This window comes from Trematomus bernacchii, unplaced genomic scaffold, assembly GCF_902827165.1.
Source record: "Trematomus bernacchii unplaced genomic scaffold, fTreBer1.1, whole genome shotgun sequence".
In the NCBI taxonomy this organism is placed as follows: Eukaryota; Metazoa; Chordata; class Actinopteri; order Perciformes; family Nototheniidae; genus Trematomus; species Trematomus bernacchii.
Window position 1 is genome coordinate 1,522,329 of NW_022987771.1, and position 22,539 is coordinate 1,544,867.

General features: G+C 42.4%; 1 protein-coding gene across 2 annotated transcripts in view; it reads right to left on the minus strand.

The window, feature by feature from the left end:
- tcf7l1b (transcription factor 7 like 1b) overlaps positions 1-16,998 on the minus strand; it is a 31,683-nt gene extending 14,685 nt beyond the window's left edge. The window contains exons 1-3 of one of the 2 annotated variants that reach the window (XM_034148727.1): positions 16,054-16,995; positions 15,860-15,932; positions 15,641-15,768 (exon numbers count right to left, since the gene is read on the minus strand). In XM_034148727.1, the coding sequence (XP_034004618.1) occupies positions 15,641-15,768; positions 15,860-15,932; positions 16,054-16,239 (387 nt within the window). In that variant the 5' untranslated portion in view covers positions 16,240-16,995. Of the gene's footprint in view, positions 1-15,640; positions 15,769-15,859; positions 15,933-16,053 lie in introns of both variants that reach the window. The other variant, XM_034148728.1, reaches the window with a different exon arrangement.
- Positions 16,999-22,539: the final 5,541 nt, after the last annotated feature.

Genomic DNA, 22,539 nt, shown 5'->3' on the forward strand with positions numbered 1-22,539 from the left:
TGAATCGTAGGTTCCAACTAATGGGCCCAAGCCCATACAACTGTCAGGAGGCAGTTGCTTTTAGAGGCTGCTAGCTCCCTATTGAAACTTTACTCTGCTGTGTGCATGGCGCCTAATGAATGCTGCTCTCTGGAGAGAAAATCCAAAACAATGCAGTTTTCTCTGTCTAATCTATGTCAATCATGAGTCCTTCCACAAATGAAACGAGCGCTATTGTGAGCGTTTGGTCTTGCCCAGCCGTGCCCACCCCGGCTCTCCCACCCAATCCATCCCTTATTTGACAGCTTCTGCCAGGACTGAGGAACATGCCCCCAGGCACTTTTTTTTTTCGAGCGCCTACTTTTCTTTTAATTGCCAGCGTGCCCCTATGGAGCAACTGTTCACACAGTCCCTGAAACATCCAGTCAGGTAATGCCAGTCGCACACTGTCACATTAGCTCCAGTCCAGACTACAGCAGCACTCACTAACACATGAGAGGCAGAGAGGAAGAGGAGAGAGGGAGGAGGGAGGGTGTTTGAGTTGTTTCAGGAAACAAAAGGCGAGGAATTGTGGGTCGTGCTGCTCAGCAAAAACTTTCTCAGTGTTTTAGTGAGAAAAAAAGGACACAAGGGAAGTGTAAGAAAAAAGTTAGGACAGCTGAATGGGAGACAGCACTAAAAATGAATGTTTAAAAATAGTTATGGCATGTCTTAAGTGGTATTTAATGTTTGAAAAAGTTTGAAAAAGTTAATATCAATGTTACTGCAGGATATTTAGTGACTCTTTACACATGCCCTTATTTTACTAGAAGCAAATACAGACATATGGTCGGGGCCCATAGCAATGCCTGTTTCAGCATGGGACCTGGAAGCCTGGTAAATCGACTCGGACAGACTACTGAAGGAAATGTGTATCTAAAGAGAAGTTTAGCTGATCCATTTTCATAACTCTCTAATTGTCTTCCAGCCTTCCCTGTTGCCTCCAACACTCAGAATAGACTTCAGTAGAATGTGCTACTTTTACAGGACCCAGATGCGACAAAGGTGGCAGTGATGCCACTGAAATTTTCCAAAAAGCTACAGTGGAGCCCTTTGGTTTTCTGAACAGAGAGAACGCAACATATGCTCAGGGGCATGTGGCCTGCCAGAGCTGGGTTCTAATTGTTACATCGCTCTCACAGAGCGAAGGAAAACACAGCCAAGAGTCTTTGTCATCTCTGAAGTGTGTGGTGCCATACTGCAGGCCAACATCAGAGCACGGAGAAGAGACAGATGTCTGGACATTTGCTGTCAAACTAAGTCACACACTTTGCCAAAAACCCTGAAAAAAAATCCCCAACTTTTCTAGCTACTGTCTGGCGACTTCAGGGCCGCATTGAGAAGTCAGTGACGGTCAAAAAGTAAAGTACAAAATAATATAAATGAGGACACAATGTGAAAAGCTACACATAAAACATTTATTAAGTGCAAAAACAGCTGATTATATGTGCCATAATTTACTATCTAAAACAGATTATATGTTATTGTATCTTATGCTGAATTACATTAACTCAACAATGCAAGAGCAAACAATCAGAGCAAGTCAAACAACAAACAGTAAATATGTATAAAGTGGCAGCTCAGACGCTTGTGAAATGGTTCAGCCTTGTGTTGAATAGCAGAGCAGCAGGAATGCCTCCATGGATCGCTCCAGCAGATAATGTCAATCACCTACTGTGTGGAGAACCCCTCCCCATTGTTTTCTTTTACCCCCCAACAGAAAACAAATGGGCCGCACAGCTTGCTGTTTGGCTGAGGTGTTAATTACCGTCCCCTGCCCATATGAACAGCAACTTCAGACAATGGCCCTGTCAGGCCCCCTACAATCTGGCCCTCCCTGGTTTGCTCTGCCGAGATCACCTGCTCATGCGGGGCCATTGACACCTCAACTTGATCTATGCATGAAACACAATTAAAGCCTTTGCAACAAAGACAATGTGATAAGTAGCCCCCGCCTTGTCTCAGAGTTTGCATTAAGGCTCTTTGTTTACCAACATTAGAGGCAATTACAGTGACAATTCTTAAGCAAACCTCGGCAGCCTTTGTGCTAATTACTGTGTAATTGATGGGGAAACGACAAGCAGTTTAGCTGGTCAGACCCACAATGCACTACTGGGCCACTGCAAATTTTTCTGAATGGGGACCATGTCCTATTATCCGGTCCGCTATGAAGTAAGCAGATTAGTCAGGGAGGAAGTTATTAATTAAAGCTATCTCAAAAGAACATAGCAAGAGACGGAAACAAGAAATATATTTTGGAGATAGTGGAATATGTGAATAAAAGTGTATTTTTCTTTAAAAAAAACATCCTTGCCTCATGCTGCAATTAGAGGCTGTACCAAAAATAAAACCTAAGAACCACATTTCGTCCATGTTTCCGCTCACCACTTGAGTTACATACACAGCCAGTCTCTTTACATTATATTAACCGTGAGAAACCTGCAGTGGAGATAGCACGGCTAATGGCTACCACATTTGAAGTGTCCATTAGCCCTTAGAGGAATGAAGTTAAGTGACTATGACAGGGGCACTCCCTCAGTTTGCCGGGCCTCCATTGTGACCCGGTTGGTCGTCCTGCACTCTTATTCACAGCCAGCAAAAAAAACTGGGTCAAAGGTCAGATGTCCAGAGTGCCGTGGTTTCTATGGCAACGTGGCCTATTAAGGCCAGGCTCATTGGCCTCTTAACATGCTCTTGTACACAAAAGAACTATTAGTGCAAAGAGGGAGAGAGGAGAGGGGAGGCAGCTCAGGGGAGGTCCTGAAAACACGGCCACAAGGTTTTTCCAAGATTTCAAGATGGTTACACTCTGCCTGCCGCTCCGTTTACGTCTATATGTAACATCAATTGAATTTCAGCATGTAATAAGTTTAGAGGACCGTAAGAAATAAATGTTAACGTGGGAAATGTACAACATAACCAGAAAAACAAGCTGTAAATAAAGTTGTTTAAATCCGGAAAATAATTACCAAAATTCAGCATTTATAAAGCCAATGGTGTCACGTGACTTCCCAAGGCCAAGCTGGCCAGCAAACTTGGTTTATTTGAAAAGTCCTGGGAGTGAATTTACTGCTGTTTCAGTAATAAACCGGCATTAACAAAATACAAGGCCAAGATAAACCCCCTTAAACATTCTGTCCCAGTGAGTGAGCTGCGACTTCAGCAGGACTTTGCATTTTCGCAACTCAAGCAATTATTTCTATCAGGGTTTATTTTTTTCTTCCCTTTGCATGACATGATCCTGAGTTATTGCTTCCTCTATATCCACAGCTTTAGAGCTCATACAGTATGAGTCCGTCAAATAAAGCCGCCATTGTTCTTATTCTGTCCCATTGACACTCAGGTACGGATGCAGTTCAGTCTGACTGAGGTTAAATTGAGGAATAAGTGAGTAATTCTGTTACAGAGCACTACTGCAGGTCACATAAAACCCACTGTATAATTAGACACACAAGAAAATAATTATGCATCTGGTAAGAGCAAGGCCATCTCATAAAGACAGAGAGGAGGGTGCGAGGATATTCAAGTCAATTATGTGCAGTCAGTTATGTGGTTTCCCGTATACCTGGGAGATCTGCTTCCAATTGTCACACACTGCTCCGCTTATAATGTCAGCGTGATCTGGTGTCAAGACGGACTACACCTCAAATGTCATAGATGCCGTCCTTTTCCGTCTCCTGTGGCATTGTTTGTCCAGTCGCACAGGAACACAACTTTTTTTATTGTTTGGGGAGTAGCCTCGTTTCATTGAATTTCACAGCAGTAAACGTCTGTATAATTAACTCCAGAACACGAGGTGGTTACTAGTGGCTTGCTGGATGTTTACAGTAAAGCTCGACTTAGAAATCAAATGTGTGTGTGTTCGGGTGGAGGTGTGTGGTGTGTGTGTGTGTGTGTGTGTGTGTGTGTGTGTGTGTGTGTGTGTGTGTGTGTGTGTGCATCGAAGTCTACGCCAATGACACACAAGTGAGACCTGAATTTCTCGTTTATGACCGAACACAAATTGACTGGAGACAGCATGGGTTACCAATATAATACAGTGTTTCCTGCCAAGGCATTTAGGAGGCAATAATCCAGCATGCACCCCTCACACTGAACAGGGTAAATACCACAGCGCGGTAATCACTCCTAACTCTCTGCTAAGACATCAAAATAATCTTTTTCTCTTCTTTTTCCAGAAACTGCGGATAAATATTGACACCGTCGAAATAGTAAATGTGTGTAAGTCTGCTAAAAGTGTGTCTAGAAGTTTTTTTTTTTCTTTTAATGACAAGGGTACAGAGGGCGAGTGTTTCTTTTTTTACTCTTAAGAGCAGCGGAGAGAGGCATCTTGAAGGGGAAAAGTCAGTTTTGTAAGACTGAGGTGGGCATAAGTGGGTGTAGTGGAGAAGGCAAGAGGGAGGAAAAAAAGGGCCTAAATTAAACACATTTGTTTCTGCTCTCACATACCACAAGTCTTATGAAAACAGAGGGCTGATTGTGTTCGCTCTGCTAGTCCACCCCCCACCTCCTTCTCTCCCTCTCTCTCTCTTCACCACCACCCAACACCCCCCCCCCCCCCCTGCAGCAGCCTCCCCTCCCCCCCGCACACAGCTGCCTGCAGATGCCTCCTGTGTTTGCTCTCCGAGTGCCGGGCGCGATTCTCCAGACTCCTGGGCCCTGCCTCATCTCACTTTTTACTATCTGACATCCCTATCACCCCACCGCTAACTCCACTCACTCCACTCTCCGTCTCCTCTCCGCCCACCCCGACACCAAACCCCCCCCCCCCCCCCCCCCCCCCCCCCCCCCCACCACCAACCCCCGCTCTGTCTTACTCAAACACACACTCACATGCCTCAGGTATGTTTCGACACTCGGGAAACAGAGACTTACTGTTGGGAGTTAAAACTAAATTCCTGTGCATTTTGAAATGACAATTGTTGTCTACATATCAGAAAAAATGAACACGTTTAAATTGATTCAACTGGGTTATAAGCTACAAATGTCTCTACTCTGCTATTTCTAAGAGATGAAATACAATTTAAATGGTCCTTTCGGGGACCGATAATAATCTCATTTCAAATGTGAGCCATGATCTGTAACACAGCATCTCATTGAATGAGAAAATATTAGCAAAAGTAGTTTTGAGCTTCCAGTGTGCCACAAATCGCAGAACATACTACCATGACATTCCCCAGGATTAGTTATGCGTATTGTCAGCAGACAGCACGGAGGTCTGGCACGTCGCCAACACATTTTTATACCTTAAAACATTTGTAAAAGTCATTCGTCTGCAATCTACTGGCACACTGAGCGTCGTGATATTGAGTGATAAATCATGATCCAGCCATTTGTTTGGCTGTCCATTTAATTCACATTCAATTTTAGAGACATGTCTGAAACTTAGCCAATAATATATCTTCAGTGTGTTTACAGAGTTTAAGAAAAGCCTTTAGAGGAGTCACAAGGCGGGATGAGGTTGGGTCATAAGGTCCCCCACCTCTTCAGGGTTCATCAGGTCTCTAGAAAGCAAAACAATGGAGTAGAAACAAGGGAAACCCAAGATATGTAATTTCTTTTGGCGTTGCCTATATGGAATAAATCACTTTTTTACATCCTTGAAGACAGATGTTTTATAGGAGCTAACATTTAAATATGAGCTGTTCCCATTTTATAAGTTGCAGAAAAATGTCTTCATAACATTAACCAGACCGATGTGAACTCAAGGCTGGACATGCTATTTAAAAACAATATATACAGCTGCTGCTATCTTTCAGTTTCTATAGAATCTAATGAAAACGGCAAGGTGATTACGATCAGGGGCTGCTGTAAATATCAAATTCCCAGGGACAGACTTTAGGAGAGGCCCCTTACAATTACACAGTATTCAGGAATGCAGCGCATGAACCACAGCAACATGGAGCTGAAGACAAAATGCTCACATCCAGATTTGGACGTTTAGCTCACACCACGTGACGGAAGAGGTTTGCGAACGGTGTTAAAAAAAAGTGGTAAAGTTTATCTTTCATGAAGAGCTGTTTCTGCGAGCCCCACATCTATGCCACAATGCAACAAACCTCCACTCAATCCAAACTGCACACTTCTGCAAACAATTAGCGTTAACCCAAGAACTGTAAGCTGCTCAGAGAGGGAAAAAGAGAAAGAGAACGAAGGGGGAGTGACTGGAGAAAGAGAGGGGTGCTTGTGCACAATTACAGCAGGGATTTATGGCCTGAGAAACAATTTATAAATCACAGCGCCTGAGCTAATGTGCTCCAGATTGTTCTCCATGCAGCTGCAATTTTGGTCTGCGTGAAACGGCATAATAAACCTGGCTGGAGGACATGTTTGGGTGGTGGTGGTGGGGCCGGGAGAAAAGTTGAGTTTGTGGGTGGGGGCTGATGCAGGCGGAGACGTGGGCTTGCAAACTTTCTAAGGTGTTTGGAACAAAGAAACTTTTTTTTCCAAGTGAGATTTTGCTGAGGTGCATTTTTGACAGAGAAAGCGTGAATAGAAGCTGGAATCCCAGAAAAACACATTCTCAAGTTGTGCAAAAAATACCAATTTAATGATGGTTATAATGTGCTTACACAGTAGCTGTACACTAAATGGTACAAAAGTATTCCAAAAGTGAATAATTACACAAGTTTCCACGAGAAACAATTAAAGTCAAGCCGTAAACTTAGGACAGTTTTACGACTTCATTGTGAAACTGAACTATAACCCTGTAATTAGACTTTCAACATAAGTTAAAATTAATTTTAGATTATAATAGGAAAAGACAAATGTTGCAAACTGATCCCTTCATTGTGGCTGCAGGCTGGTGTGGAAGAAGGGATCGGATGTGTGGAGGGGAAACCTGGGCTTTTGTGGCCACTCAGCCAACTGGCCCTGAACCTTGACCTCTAACCCTTCACCCTGGGGGGCAAACAAAGCTCTGAGTGACATCTGAAACTAGACACTCTGTGGGGAGAGAGTGTCTGGACAGGACTCAAATAACCCCATTAACTCTGCAGAAAAGATTTATGGCTTTTTATTCTGCCCCTGCAAAGAAATTACGACGAGTTGTGCAGATCCGTCAAAAAGAATCAAGCAATTAGAAGTGTGCACCGAGTCTCGTCTTGTTCACTCGCCAACATCACCATCTTGCACGAAGATAAGCAGAAAAAGTTCCATAATTAACGAGTAGAGTTGTGATTAGCGGTGATACACACATATGCCAGCAGTTAAGTCTGTATCCAAATAAATTCTGCTTAATACGAACATCATGAGGCTAATCTTCCTGTGGGTTTAAGAGAGTCACTGATGCATATTCACCAGCAGCTCCGATGGATTCTATACAATGGATTACGCAAACAGCTCTGGCATTAGTGTACTGTAAACAAAAACAGAAGAGAGGAAAGTTGATGGTGAAAATGCGCCGAGGTGAATGCGAACCTCCGTCGCCAGAATGCTGAAAGCCACTGTAGTATTTAAATCAGGCGAGGAGGGAGGAAGACTGGGCCAAGCATTCTGTAGCTCAGCTGTGAGGCTCTAAGCCGTTGCCCTAGGGTCTTTGTCCTGCCTTTCAGGGCAAGTCTGAGGTAGTCAAAGACCCTATTCATGGCCGGCGCTCCCCCTGCCAACACACCCATACAGCCCCAGTCAAGTCAGCCGAGAGCTATAGAGCCTTCCCATTTCACACGAGAATCAGACCTGCCCCTAAAGCCTGCTTCAGGGATTTCCAATAGCCAGCCCCTCCAACCCATGTACAAATCAAACAAAAGGGCTCCTTGGCCTACTCCATGTCATATAGGGCTGATTAGATCTTTTTTTCCTAATGTAGCTACTCTACGTTAGACGCAAATAAGTCCGTCACATTTGTAGGGATTTGGTGCACAGCCATGTTAATGGATGAGGGATTATGTCAGCGGATGCCGTCCAGCGCTTCTACGTCCATCATCCCATCTAGATTCACCTCCTGCTCATACACATTTTAATGGAAAAACTTGAGTATGTCAAGTGATACAATCTCAGAACAAAGACATCTAATCATGCTGATCATCTGAAGCAGGGGGAATCCCTCAACTCTACACAGGGTCTTGTGTCTGAGAAGCACAAGGTCCTCGACAACAGCCATTACTCATAACTAATCAACATTTCATTACCTCATAAATTGAAATTGAGCAGATAAGGTCAGGAGAAAGTGCTATTCTGTGGCCAAAGTAAAACATATCAGAAGCTTCTGCTGTTTATTCTAACAGGTTCCACAAGTCTGGTTTCCGATAAGGAGGCAACACATTTTAAATGAAAGTGCCTTTGACTTCGGCTTTAATTGAATTTATTGCTCCGCAGAACATTGTGACTTCTTAACAAGTACAATTGGTTTATGAGGGTAACTGGGGGAAGCAAGGGGCACCCGAAGGTCACGTTCTTATCAATATTAGGACGAGGAGCAGGCTGATCTAATGGGGAAATTGTGCTTATGATATTCCACAAACAATTACAGGCAATTACCCTTAACCTTAAGTTAACTTGAACGGATAAAAAAACAGACTCATGACTAAATCAAATAGGTCATGGCAATGCCATAGTTATTTTACGAATAAACAAATTCATCATAATGTTGTCACCAATTTGGCTGTTTAGTAGAAAATGTAATTAAAATCTATACTTCATGTATGCTCTTATGCTTTCACATGGAGAGTAGACATTTACACTAGACAACGACAAAATCAGTTATGTACTATAAACATATTTTAGTTCATATTTTCCCGTTGCATTTAAGACAAAGAAAGCAAAAGTAACTGCATAGTAGCATGTGTCAGGGCATATCAATGTATTAAACATGGAAAAATCCCTGTGGCTCTGTTTAAGATTTATGTAGTTAAACATACGATCCATTACATACTCTGCTTGTGTTTTTAGAGCCGGAGCTAAATTCAGATTACAGATGGCACTTAGGCCTCATCGGTTACATCACCAGTTACAGCTGTGAATTTATAGCATAATGTACGTTTTGATTTTTCCATGGGTATCAAGTATAAGATAGATACATACTGCCCCATAAAATAAATAAAGGAGGAACGTGTCAGGGAAGTTATCATCTAACTAACTTTGGGGTTGCCCATAATAACCATAAACTGGTTATAGTTAAGTATGTTGAATGTGTACGCAGGTGCAATGGGTTGACATGCGTTCGTCAGGGGATGTGAGCCGCAGCGGTTATCCTAACTCGCTCCACCATTACAGGACAACCTCAGTGGGAAGCAGCCAAACTGATTTATAACTTCAACCAGGAGAACAGCTGCTCAGCTCGCTGTCAACTAACCTCAGTCTGGACGGATATCCATCCACTTCTTAATTTAGTATGACCACTGCAACCTCCCAGATACTACGCAAGACATGGCCTTTACCAGGGAGAACATGCTCAATGTGAACTGAAGCAAAGCCTGATACAGATCTTAGTATTACTGATGCAACATGTGCCTGATGTGATACTTCTCCTGCTGTTTGCTGATTGGCCTGTGACTGTAAGTGAAAGGTAGAGCATTGTGGCCCATGGTGAAGAAACTCTGTGGGAGACAGAATCCCTCAGATAAGTGAGTGCCTCTGGGTCTGGAAGCCGGCCCACCTCGGGATAACAGGCAAGAAGAAATGCAGGACCCGTATCTGCCCCAGTTTACGCTCCCACCACCACCACCACCACCACCACATCTCATCAACAATCTCTCGCTCCCTCTCTCCTGATGCCTGCAGAGCCTAAACTGAAAACAGCTGCTTGGAATACCAGACTGATGAAATCCTGTTTAGGGCTTTTTCCTTTCTCCTCCTGCTGTACAATCACGTTTTATTAGAATGGAGTGAAGCGTTTAAGGTACAATTAAAACTAGGGAAAACATTTCTTTATGTGAGCTAAACAGTAGTGGGGATATATGGGTACGAGAGGGCTACATTTGGGACAGTCCAACAACAGAGCATATTGTCGTATAAAAACAAAATGGCCTGTTATCACTTCATCTTAAATGGTTTATTCAAATTATGCATATAAGAGATAAGTTGATTTTCTGTCTGAAACTATTTGCTTATTAATCAATTGTAGCATTATTTTGAATGAAATGTCTCCAAATCACTACTTTAATCCTATTTAATTTGAGAATTTGTTTTTTTAATGGCCGTTGTGCAATATTATCTGGAATTTGCAGCTCAAACTATTAAATAATTAATCCTCTAACAATGTCAAAAAAGAGTAAGAGTAACCATAAAGCAAGAAGAAGCTGCAAAGATCTCATCTACGGATACAAATGACTGATTATCAGAAATAGCTTCAGGACCAACAGGTTCAGGACTGTCAGTCTTTGGGAGTGAGTCTGACTAACCTCCTGGTAAATCCAGCACCCCCCCCCCCCCCCCCCCCCCTGCTCCAGGTTAAGACCGCAGAACAGACATGACTAAGCTGGTATTCACATGACACATGATACGTGTCTCCACCGCCCACACCTCACTCTCGCAGAGCTTCAATTCGTGCCAAAAAAATATACCTTTCTGATAATGAGCAGATGTGGAGGACTGGAGATAGCAAGCGTCGTCTTTCCATCGCTTCCACTCATCTGTCATCTCTCATAACGGTTAAACCCTGCAGTGACAGTAAGGGCGGACTGGATAATATCCTGACATTAGAATCCCATACTGAAGAGGCAATATGTTTCCAATCGAGAATAATTTTTTTAGTTGAAGATCCGTTGTGAAGCGTATTGTGACCCCGAGAATCTAAATCAATTCAAGGCTTGTCCTACCGAAAGATTTACACCCCTGATGTATAACTAGACATTTTTTGGTTTATTGAAAGAAGAGTTTTGTTGTTGTTCGTACAACATATCTTAAACTCCTTCAATGCCAGAGGGAAAAGCAGAGTTTTTGGAGTGAGCTCAGGTGCATTAGTGATCTTCACCTTTGGCCAAATGTATCTCAACTCAAACACAAGTTTGAATTTTCCCAGGCAAAAGCAATGTACCAAACAGCGCAGAAACTCCGGCCAAACACAGCGGATGAGAAAAACACATTAATTGATAAAAACACATTTGCACACATATTCGTCTTGGCACATCAAAGGGATTCATTGATGTCACTGAACATGGGGGAGTCTGCGGCTGGAGAGGGGAGATGTTGGTTATCCTTTCCTCAAAGGGTGCTGAGATGCTCCTGATGGGCCACGCGCGCGAGAAGCCAGAGAGCGCTATAAACAGAATTTCTAATGTCAGGCGGGCGGGTGGGTGGGTTTAGGTAGTGAACTAGCAGGGAACGGGGTAAAGGGAGGAATTGACGCCAGCTCAGGCTTTCCACAGAGACCAAAGAGGGAAGGATACAGACCAGGACTGACACCATTTCATACACTTCTACACAAATGATGCTAGGAAGTCAACGTGAGCACGCTCTGAAAATGAACTGCATGTTCCTGTAAGACTGCATGAGAAAGTGTATGTGAAGCTACTGAAGCTAATAATATTATTAGGATATGACATTCACTGACTTTAATTGTCTTTGAGTGATTTTTACACGTAACGGCAGGTAAAGAGGCTCCTTTCCAATGTCTCACGGCTTTATAATCCCCACTTTAAACAGCGTTGCTTTGTGTCGCACTAATTAGACCTGACCTTGATTACCCCAAGTAACATAAAAAGTAATTTGCTGAGACACGCAATTGTTGACATACGCAACCATTGCAACTGTTATCAATTAAAATGCTTCTATTTTTTTAAAGTGCAAATATCAATCCAAACGACGCCCTTCCTCTCAAACTAAATCATGATTAATATAATATTTCAAAACCGTTTTTTTCCCTAATTTAATTCCCTTAACCCCAATACTGAGTTCATCATCGAAATGAATCACTCCAGACGAGGGCTCTCAGCCAGCGATGGCATTTCTGCGGTTGCTCGGATCTGTTTTTAATTGAACAGTGCCACTAAATTGATGTAGATGTGTTTGCCTTTGAAGGAAAACTCTTCTAAAAACTATAGACCTAGTCAAAAAATGTTAGCTCTGTTGACACAGTGCTTGGCTGAAAAAATATTTGCGCCCTAACGTTCAGGAATACAACTCTGAGGGTTGTCAGACTGTGAGCCCTGCACACTGTTCCCTCTGTTGCAAAGTATCCACACAGCCTCACCTGCACCCCCCCCCCTCCACCCCCGACACTCAAACACACACACAGACGGGCAGCACGCATGGTTGCATGTGTGCAGACTCTCACACTCACAAACACATGGTGAGCGAAATGCCAAGTGAGCCACCTGATGAAAAGACACCTCCACACAAACAGTGTTTGCTTATGCAGGGAGAGGCCCTTTTATTCAGCGGGACAATGTCTGTGTTGACTTTTCTTTGTCTGCACATTTTTAAGCACCAAAAAGCAGCAGAAAGAATGGAAAAAAAGAAGTCAGAGAGGCATGCAATCGCGGCCAGCGACATGTTCAGACTTATACAAGCTCTCCATTCATATGTCAATCTCAAAACATTTTCTACTCCACAATCATGCTCTGGAGTCCCACTGCGTATATTTGATGAAGATATATTCGAGTGGCTAACCTCGCTCTCGCATACGTGCAAACCTCTCACACACAAGAGGCATTTCACTCTTTAGTGATGATGATGATGTACTCGCTGAGTTATCTAAAAGTGCTGATGAAGCTGACAAGAGGTGGCGTCAAGCCGAGTGTGTGCTCACCAATTAAATCTGGCACTAGTCTGTCACTACGGGAACAGTGAGGCGATAATCACATCAATTAATTGACAAACAATACGCTGGATTTGTCATGGGAAGAGAAAACTTGGTCTAGCCCTGCACACCACAGCAGGAAGAAGTCTGGAGGAACATCTCTGCAAACATAAAACCTCCTCCTCAGCTCTCAGTGGATTACAGCAGAATGTCAGCTCCGAGCAGGCTTTAAATCAGTTATGTTGGTCCTCAGGGGAACTCTGTGCTGATCCCATGTAGGCCTGTCTCTCATTGCTCATGCTAGGGTTGCCACATCCAAATGTAAAAGCCTGGGCCTCAAATCCTTCATCATGTTGCACATTTCAGGCTGAAATCACAGCATGAGGACTCTTGAGCAACACCTCGTAACTATAATTGAGCAGTGTGTCTTCTAAGTGCTGATATGTGAGGAGTATACATATATGTTGCTTCAGATGGCTTTATTATTACACAAAATGACTAAGATGCCAGACCAGAAAGGGGAATTGTAAATGGATACATGCAGGAAATGTAAAAAAAAAAAAGCTAGCCTCTAACAAACGCTTCTATCAGTTATTCCAGAAAATATTTACAAAGCTATGAAACTTGACCCCGGATATGAAAGCAGTGGATTTCATCAGAATGGCATTAATGACATGATCTGTTTGAAAGCCATAACTTTATTGTGTCTCATGCAGCACGACCACATTGCACACTACACTTATAAAACTAATCTGTCAGTGCCTACAGGGCTTTCCAAGACACACAAGCTATAATAAACGTGGAATGTTTTTGAGAGGTGACAACAAAAATGTGCTTACACTGCGGGCACAATTTAATCTCACAACCCAATCAGCTCTTTCCCACAGGGTGATGATGCGTGATAAATGTCCAGTTCAGTAGTTAAACTAAGTTGTTTGCCAGACATTGCTGCGAGCCACGGGTAAATATGATCTGACTGTATTGAACTTCATCCACAGGTGTAAATAAACCGATCCCCAGAATGCGAGCCTAAATAGGTGCTATGTCAAACCCCTCATCCATCAAACTCACTGCGTTCCCACTAAGCCACGAACAACATGGAGGACCAAGACGTCTGCTAAGTATGCCAGCCATTGTCTGCATGCATGTTTTCTGCCACGCTGATGATTGACACAGTCAGCTCACCCTGTCCCATTGACCTCATTCTATTCTTTTCCTAATATGGGGGATTATACCTCTGAATTTTAAATCGTCTCCAATTATTCGCTACTTTGCCTCAAGTAACAAGAACAACGGTTTTTAATTTTCAACTTTGCTGGACAAAAACACAAGGGGGTGAAATGCTTTCATACGAGAGACCCACAAGTGACACAACAAAGAAGAGGCTAGATAATAGGCTGCTAAAAATTCTGTGAGGCGCTTTCCTTGATTATATAAAGACAAGTTTCCTGCTAAGAAAAGGCACTATATATTATAATGTGCCAAATATGATTACATTTACAAAGTCTGGCATCCAAAAGCAACGAGATATGCAATCTCCACAGTGGTACACCTAGTGTGAGCAGAGTAGCCATTTAGTTAATGAGCCCCAATGGGGACCTCCAATGAAGCCATCAAGACTGCTCAGAATAACAATGGTCAACTAACGCCTTTCTAATTGAATGGAAGGTAGAGGGAGGCGAGGGGAGAGGGCCAGAAACAGTGAAAAGGAGACAGAAAAAAGGGGGGTTGTGGGGTGGGGGGGTCGTCTTTTCAGTCAGATGCCTGCCAGGCTTTAACGAAAGTACTTGTTTTTTGGGGGGATGTGACATGGATTGGGGGATGGACAAGCTCGGAGGAACACAGCTCTCCAGCAGGGATTATTACAAGGAAGTTTGCATAGTTAAATTGTATTTAGTGCGTTAGCAATCCAAATATTGTTGTTTAAAATGCTTTAAATCATGCATGTTTGTTGGTAATCAGTATTCATTGTGAATACTATAACACGCTTTTTAATCTAATGCGGGATTTCTTATTATGAACTTTCTAATGTGACTTCATTAATCACATTTGTAGTGTTACCAACTGGTGAAGGCTTATTGTAACGTCGTCATGCTTCATTAACCTGTTGTTAAGGCATGTTTAATATGTGATTTTTATGGCTTATACAGAAGAAGAAAACGATGCGACAATAATCCTTGTAGTCGTTAAAAGCCCCTTTAGACAACTGATGTGATGCAACAAGTACATGAATCATAGTGCATCAACAACACGTACTTAAGAGACTGTCAACCTTATCTAGACTTTTAAAAGTCTCCAGACAACTGCTGTCACAGACACTGCACTGAAATGTGTGTCAAAGCATAGTATTACACTGTTGTGACTGTAAAATATGTCTCCAGGAACCATTTTTTGTATTCTTGCACAAGAAGGTGTGCAAAAATGTATGGTTAAAAAGGACTATTACTCACTTGCCTGCAAACTTAAGCAACCCTTTCCGTACTAACAGGAAAAAGGCAAAACAATATAGTGGCCAATAATATCCTGTTATTCTAAAATATAAAAAATATTTTGGCTTTTCACTACAAAATGTAAGAGATGGTAGCACAAAACATAGCTCAAGCAAAGCAAGGTCACTTTTAAGAATATAATCAAGATGCAGCATGGGTGTTTCAGGGTATTTTCGACAATGAGTAGCCATAAATTATATACAAATAAAAAAGAATGAGTCATGTGTCTGAACTTTGAGACGAATGAGAAGTTGTCAAATGCGAGGGCTGGGTGGCAGGGAGAAATGTATATCCCCAAAAAAAGAACAAAGAAGTAGTTAGTACTCCTTGAGAGGCCACTCGGAGGGAATATGGCGGTCTGGCAGTGCACAAGGAACTTTTACGCACGGCCAAAAGTTTTAGCAGAGTGCGATTTGAGCGAGGAAAAGAGTGAATTATCCACGGGGACACTTACTGTTCTTGCACTCGGAGACAGTGCACCGTTGGATAGGTATGGGTTGGAGAGGTCTGGGATCATGAGAAACGGGTAGCCAGGATAGTGAGGACTCTTAAAAAAGCCACCATCTTGCTGCCTCCTCAGTGCTGCAGGGGGAGAGAAGTGTTAGTTATTAAATAAAACGACCACACAACTGATAAGATATAGCAAAAACAATGAGTGTGTTTCATTTTTTACCTTCACTGAAGTAGTCTCTTGCTTTCTCATAACTTTCTAAGTCGGGTCTGGTTTGGGGGCGCCTCTCTGCTTGCTGACAAGGGGAAACAAAAACACACGGAGGGGAAGAAACTATTGAAACTTTCAACAGCATAAACTCTTATTTTCTCTTCATGCTGAGCAGATGAGAAGTATTACATGTGCAGTTTCCTTACCTCTGAGTCTGACGAGCTGCTGTTGTTTTCCGACTCGTTCACTAAGGAGGATTTCAGATCATCCAAATCCCTTTCCGCTGACACATTTTCGGATATCTTTTCCTCCTGCTCCCCTTCGTCTTTAAAAGAAATCATCTCATCATTGGCCCCCAAATCATCCCCACCACCTCCGTTTAGCTGTGGCATTTTTGCAGAAAAGATAGTATCGAGGATAGGGGGGAAAACAATAACAATTGACTGTTTTTGTGTATCGGATCAGTCCAAACTGGAGTAGTAAACTAACTACAAGAAACTGTTCATGTTTCAAACGCCCCTTCTCAACCACTGAACGTGCTCCCGTGGTCCATGACGAGCCTGGCGATAATAATCCACAGTAAAAGTTACGACGGGGATGAAACAAATATCGATGCGCGTTTGGCGTCAGCGGCCGGATGCGCAGCAACTTGGCAAAGTTTGGTCTCCTTCGCAGCTTGTGGACAACTTGTGGCCCCTGAGTGTCTCCGTGTTGTGCTGCAGAGGAATGGGACTCTCTCTCCTCCTACAGAGCCCGGGGACAACATAAACTACAGTCCGACCGAGAAGGCTTACACAAGAGCAAGAAACACGTCCGATTTCATCTCCTAATATCCATGTGTGAGAAAACAATGGCTGGAGTAAAACAAAAAAACAACAGAAAAAACACGAGACGGTCAGGCTGCAGTTTTCTTCACTTCTCTCTCGCTTGTTTCTCTCCACGATTCGCTGGTGTATCTAACAAAGTTTGCAAAAAGAGGAATAAAACCCGATGATAAAAGTGTGTAACAAAAAATGTTCAGCTGGACGTAGTCGCCCTTTCCCTCCACATTGCTGCCGGGGAATGCGCCCTGAAAACTACTTGGTTGTTCAAGTGGAAGAAAAAGCGCAGCCCGTCCGTAGGGGAGGAGTTAGCTCTGAAAACCGACACTTCATCCAGCTCCGTGTGGATCAGCTATTCTTCAGCCTGCACACCAACGCACAGCCGCACACAGCAGGGAAATTAGGGTATGTTAACAGAATAATGGAGGGAAAAAATGTAGAGGAAGCGCAATCAAATAAACGTAAATGAACGTTTTTTGTTGTTATTTAAAAAAATCATAATAATACAAATTGTTAGGCAGCAATAATAATAATAATAATAATGATATGATTTGAATAATAATACATATACATTAATTAAACATATTTATACATAATATTTATTTGAAATACTTTATTATTGTATAATACAATTGAGATTTTCGTTAGAACATATTATATATTTATTTTATACATTTTTCTTTAAATATAACACAAAAGAGTGGACAGATTTAGATTAAAATCCTTTCAGATATCCTGTTCTACTGCAGGATTTACAGGTAGAATATGAGGTGGATAACATATGACATGCCACTTTAAGTTGTCGCATTTTATCAGAGAAGAACAAGACAGTACAGAACAGCAGGGGATGTGTTTTGTTGTGTTTTATTTTTAATCAGCCATTGTTGCCAGAATAAAAGCCACTATAGTTAAAGTATCTTGAGCGAAGTCTATCATGTGGGCTGACCAGCTGATACCTCCAGTATTGTCGGGCGAGAGACCACACTGCCTCCATCTGTGTGAAAATGACAGACCTGGATTTAGTGAGAAAGTCATAATTACACACTGCCATGTAAATTGCACGTCTGCATGTCCTGAAACAATAGGCTGGGAATGACAAAGCACAGTAACACCTGGGATAAGCTGGGCGTATTATGGCACAACTATAGGCATGACAGAGTGAGGCAACATGCAGGCCTCCTGTGACAAGACCAGCCTCACTTCTCTCTCTCTTTCTTTACACTGAATACATGGCCCCATTGTTGATTTAAGGCAAAGGATTGGAGGCCCGGTGTGCAGGCAGCCGTCATGGAAGAAGGAGGAGGGGAAGTGGTTGCAACTTTTCTTCATTTCAGTGGAGCAACCTGCACATAAATGTTAATCACAACTGTTTTCTCGCAAAGTTTTAAAGTTGGACATACATTAGCAGCAACTTTTGTGTCCCTGAAGCTCTTTTAGAACATTTTCTTACCCCATCCTTACCTCACCTGTCTCAGTCCGAATCCAACAGACCTCAGACTTCTCTTTACTTCTGATGCAATCCGACAGGCTTCCCCCATTTGAGAAAAGAAGTCATTGATGTTGTCGACTGCGTGTCAGCAAGCTGAGGGTTGACTGACAATTCAGCAGTGTCTCCACGGGCCTCATTAGATCCACACTCCTACTGGGTGATGGTGTGTGCGTGCACGTCAGTGTGTGTATTTGTATTCAGTTAAAAGAAACATACTGTAGTTGCATACTGCATCTTCTATGTATTTCATGCGGGGTGGTTATGGATGGTGGGTTTATTGTACACACTGATAGACAGGTTTGCACTTGCCAGCACACACAGGTGAATATTTGCCCTCAGGGCTACATATCATTGTTTTTCGAGGCTACAGTATGCAGAGAATGTGAGAGAATACATTCTCCAAATGATGATCAGACAAGATGTTCATCCAAATTCATGATGCAACCCTTTTGTACTGAGCCACAACATAGTTTTCTCTGCACAAAATAGAGAAAATACTTTTTATTTTCCCCCGAAACGTATCACATGTCAGAGATGTAATGGACTGTGCGTGTCCCAGCAGGTGTAATTACATTTATTCAGTGCTCCTGCAGCATAGCCTTATGAATGATTAATATAGAAATCAAATATTAAAACAAGTCAACACAGAAAAAAATAATAATGACATGCAACAGCAGTTGCTGAACAGAAATATCTCTTAAAAACTGACACTTCTCACACACGCACAAGTTTCAGCAGTGTGCTATTAAGCACCATTGGCACGCAGTAAGTAGACTGTTGTTCTCAGTAAGCTGTAACAGCACACTGAGATATAACACTTCTGTGATAAATGTAAAAAAAAAAATCCAGTGTATCTGAAATGTTTTATTCCAAAGTGAGAAAGCCACCATTTTCAAAAACAAAAGGATGCCTATTGTTACAAAATGGATTCAGGCGTGAAAATAAAGCCCATTAATTATTTGCTTTTAGTTTTGCTTTGAAAACATAATTACATTTGATTGAATTATACGTTCCAGGTGTCTTTCATGCTGATTTATTCATCAAAGCAGCTTCACTTTTTAGAAATTCTGACAATTAAGTATTTGATGAAAATGAATTTCTTCATACCTGCAACACAGGATTTAATCTCCTCTTTCATCTCCTTTAAATGTACCTACGTATCGCTCCTTTCTCTCAACGACTGCCTTGTTGAAGAGGGATTAGTTTTAACGGGTAGTTGATGAGGGGTCAGGAGAGATGCGAACAGCCACAATCTTAGCCTGGGGGCAGATCGACTGGTGGCCAGAAAATATATTCAGTGGGTGCTGTCCCTGCATCTGCCTTACTTTGAAGTTGCTCTCTCAACTCTGGCTTGTCGTACGTGACAGTGTGTTCAACCCCCTCCTCACTAAAGAGAGTGCAAAAAAAGCACTCGTGTGTGTGTCGATACCCATGTATGTGTTTCCACGTGTGGTGTGTGCGTTAGTGTGGTGTTATGTGCATGAATGTGTGTGTTGGAGAGACAGTGAGAGTGGAAGAGAGAGGAGAGAGAGATGCTGTGTGCCAATCCATACTCGCTTTGGAGAATTCAAGGTCATTCTTTCATGTTTTGCCAACCATCGGTCAATCAGTTTCCAATCAAAGTGGTGCTTAAATCAGCAGTAATTCCCATCTCCTCATCACGTTTTTTTTGCCTCACTGTTCCAGAGGCGTTGAAGTATTTCCCTTGTCTTCCCTCTGATCTGCTGCAGTGTGTCCAACATGTCTTCCAGGGCCAAACCCGCCCTGTCAAGCTCTCTAATAATACCAGTTAAAGTGTGCCGCGGACATGTCAGATCACACAATGTGCTACTGCTGCTTCCATCCATCTCACTTCAGGAGATTTAGGTCTCACTTTATTGTCTTTGAAGCGTACCCAAGTCATGTTCTTTCATTAATCCAAAGAGCCCTCCACAACCTCTCCATTTGTGCTTTTGTACAGCTTGAATTTCAGGAGATGGAGTACAAATTGTCACAATTATACTAGATGTGGCCTCATATCTTTGCATGTGTTGTGGTCTATTGATAAGATGCTTCATTTTTAATGACGGTTTTAATGTTTTCAAACCATTGCCATTGACGTTGTATCATCCCCTAAAAGCTATATATATGTTTTAAACGAGGCCCTATTTGTTGTGTGCATTTAAATGGTCTGTAACATAGTGACATCACTGTAACACTCGGAATTCTCTTGGCTAGCGCTCTAACACATTTTACTTGGCTAAGGGGCGGGATATCTCTAGGCAGTCACAACACAACACAATTGGCCGGCCAGCTAACCAATCAGAGCAGACTGGGCTCTGGTTTCAGACAGAGGGTGAAAAGAGGTGCTGCGGCACAGGCAGTGTGAGACAAATAAAGAGCTTTTTGAACATTAAAGCATGGAGACATGTCACAGTAGAGGAACTAAATACAAATACGAACATGAAAATTAGCTGAATAGAGCCTCCTTAAACAATTCCAAACATTGACCCCCCATCAACTTTGGCCAAACTTTCTTTCAGAAATCGCAGAAAGGATCAACAGATTTAAAAGACTAACAACTGGATTTGCACATCTCTTTTGCATCACCACTGTGCCATATTAGCTCACCTCCTCAGTCATCACACTAAGTCTGGATGGGAGTGCCTCATGCAATCATGGATCTCACAAAAATAACCTCATATCCGTTTGAATCCACAGAAAGGTCTCCCTTCCAGGCTGGTATGGGCGTATATGGCATTTAAGACTGTGAGGATATGATTAGATGACAGGTTTTACTGCCCGAAGGGTGTAACTGAAACACTAAACTGTGTCCAGAAGAGAAAATAAAAGACTTTATCGCAAACTTTTATTCCTTGCCTTTCTCATTCTTTCTGGCATTTTGTTGCATCTTTTCCAGAAGGCTCCTGAAAGTGATGGGTTGCAGAAAAAATGGGTGTCGACTATGTCTATTTCTATAATACTGAAATAAGAATTGTGAGATGATTCAACTAGTTGAGAAACAGACTGAATTAACACATTTCTGTCCTAAACCTGAACTGAAGAAAAGAAAATTAACAAGTGAATACATTAATATTCCCTTACCAAAACGAATAAATGCGACTGGTGCATAGTGTGCGACATTATAGAACCTAAAATACATCAAACAGGTCCGAGTCCTACAGCACGGATTTACATGGTTGCTAAGAAGTGCTCACTCATGCCTCGACTGAAATACATGTTCATGTTTTTCTGTATTGCAGAGGATGCTTTTAAGGAGCATTATTTTGGAGAACTTCAAAGCCTGCCAAAAGCACTCTCCTTTTGGAGTGTGCAGCAGCTTGAATATCTACTTATATTTTCCAAATGGACAGGAAGAGGCCCTCACTGGTATTGAGGTGATGCTAATTCATTGTGGCGCTAGTTTTTCAATGTAACTCGGTTTACAGCCGAAAAATACAGCCCGTATTAAGGTACTATTAGTCTTTTACAAGCGCTAATTTGTACAAACTTTAATTTCCCATCATTTCAGAATACAAGGGGACAAAAATACTCTTGTTTTATATATTTGTCTATATGGAAAAAATCTGTCTTTTATGGTTTAAGGGAAAAAACAAGCACAGCCAACAATGCCAACAGGTCCACATGGACAGTATTTACTATGCACAGCTCTGTGGTTGCAATAATCATCCATAAAGCCTGAGTCAGACTCCATCCAGATGCTGCATTCAGGCTATCTACTATCGCCTGGTTTTATTGATCCAGTTAACGTTATCTCTGGTAGGGTCAGGGTGTTCAACTGTCTGTGTTTTCTCAGCTGAGGACGCATTGCAGCGCTCCTCGGAGGATTGGAGATTCTTTCCTGTGATGTAAAACCCTGCACAAGTGAGGGGCTGTTGACTTTATTTAATATGTTCGCCAGATTTTTTTTTTATGAGCATTACGCAAATGAAATGGTTTGCATTATGCGTGAACCATACGTTCCGGAGAGGCATGCACGGCTGCAGACAGCTGGAAGTAACTCGAGCCCCTCGGTCACTTATCAGCGCTGGCATCCCTGCCATTTCCCATAGACATCTTCAGGCCAGAAGAATCCAGCCATTGTTTTCATCTCTGTGGGCCCTGTGTTAACTCAGCAGTGCCTCGCTGATTGTTGCAGAGATATTAAAGAAAATGGTAGATTTGTCTTTGTCCATATAACCCTGTCTTGTGACATCCCAGCTTCATGTGTGTGTGTGTGTGTGTGTGTGTGTGTCGAGGGGGTTCTACTTGATGCCATTGCAGAGAGCAGCTGCACCTGCCCTGTATGTCAACAACAGGGTCTGGAGCAGACACTCAAGAAGAGAGGTGGCTTTCACACCACTAGCCTCACTGAAGCTGCTTACTTTCCAAAGACAACAATG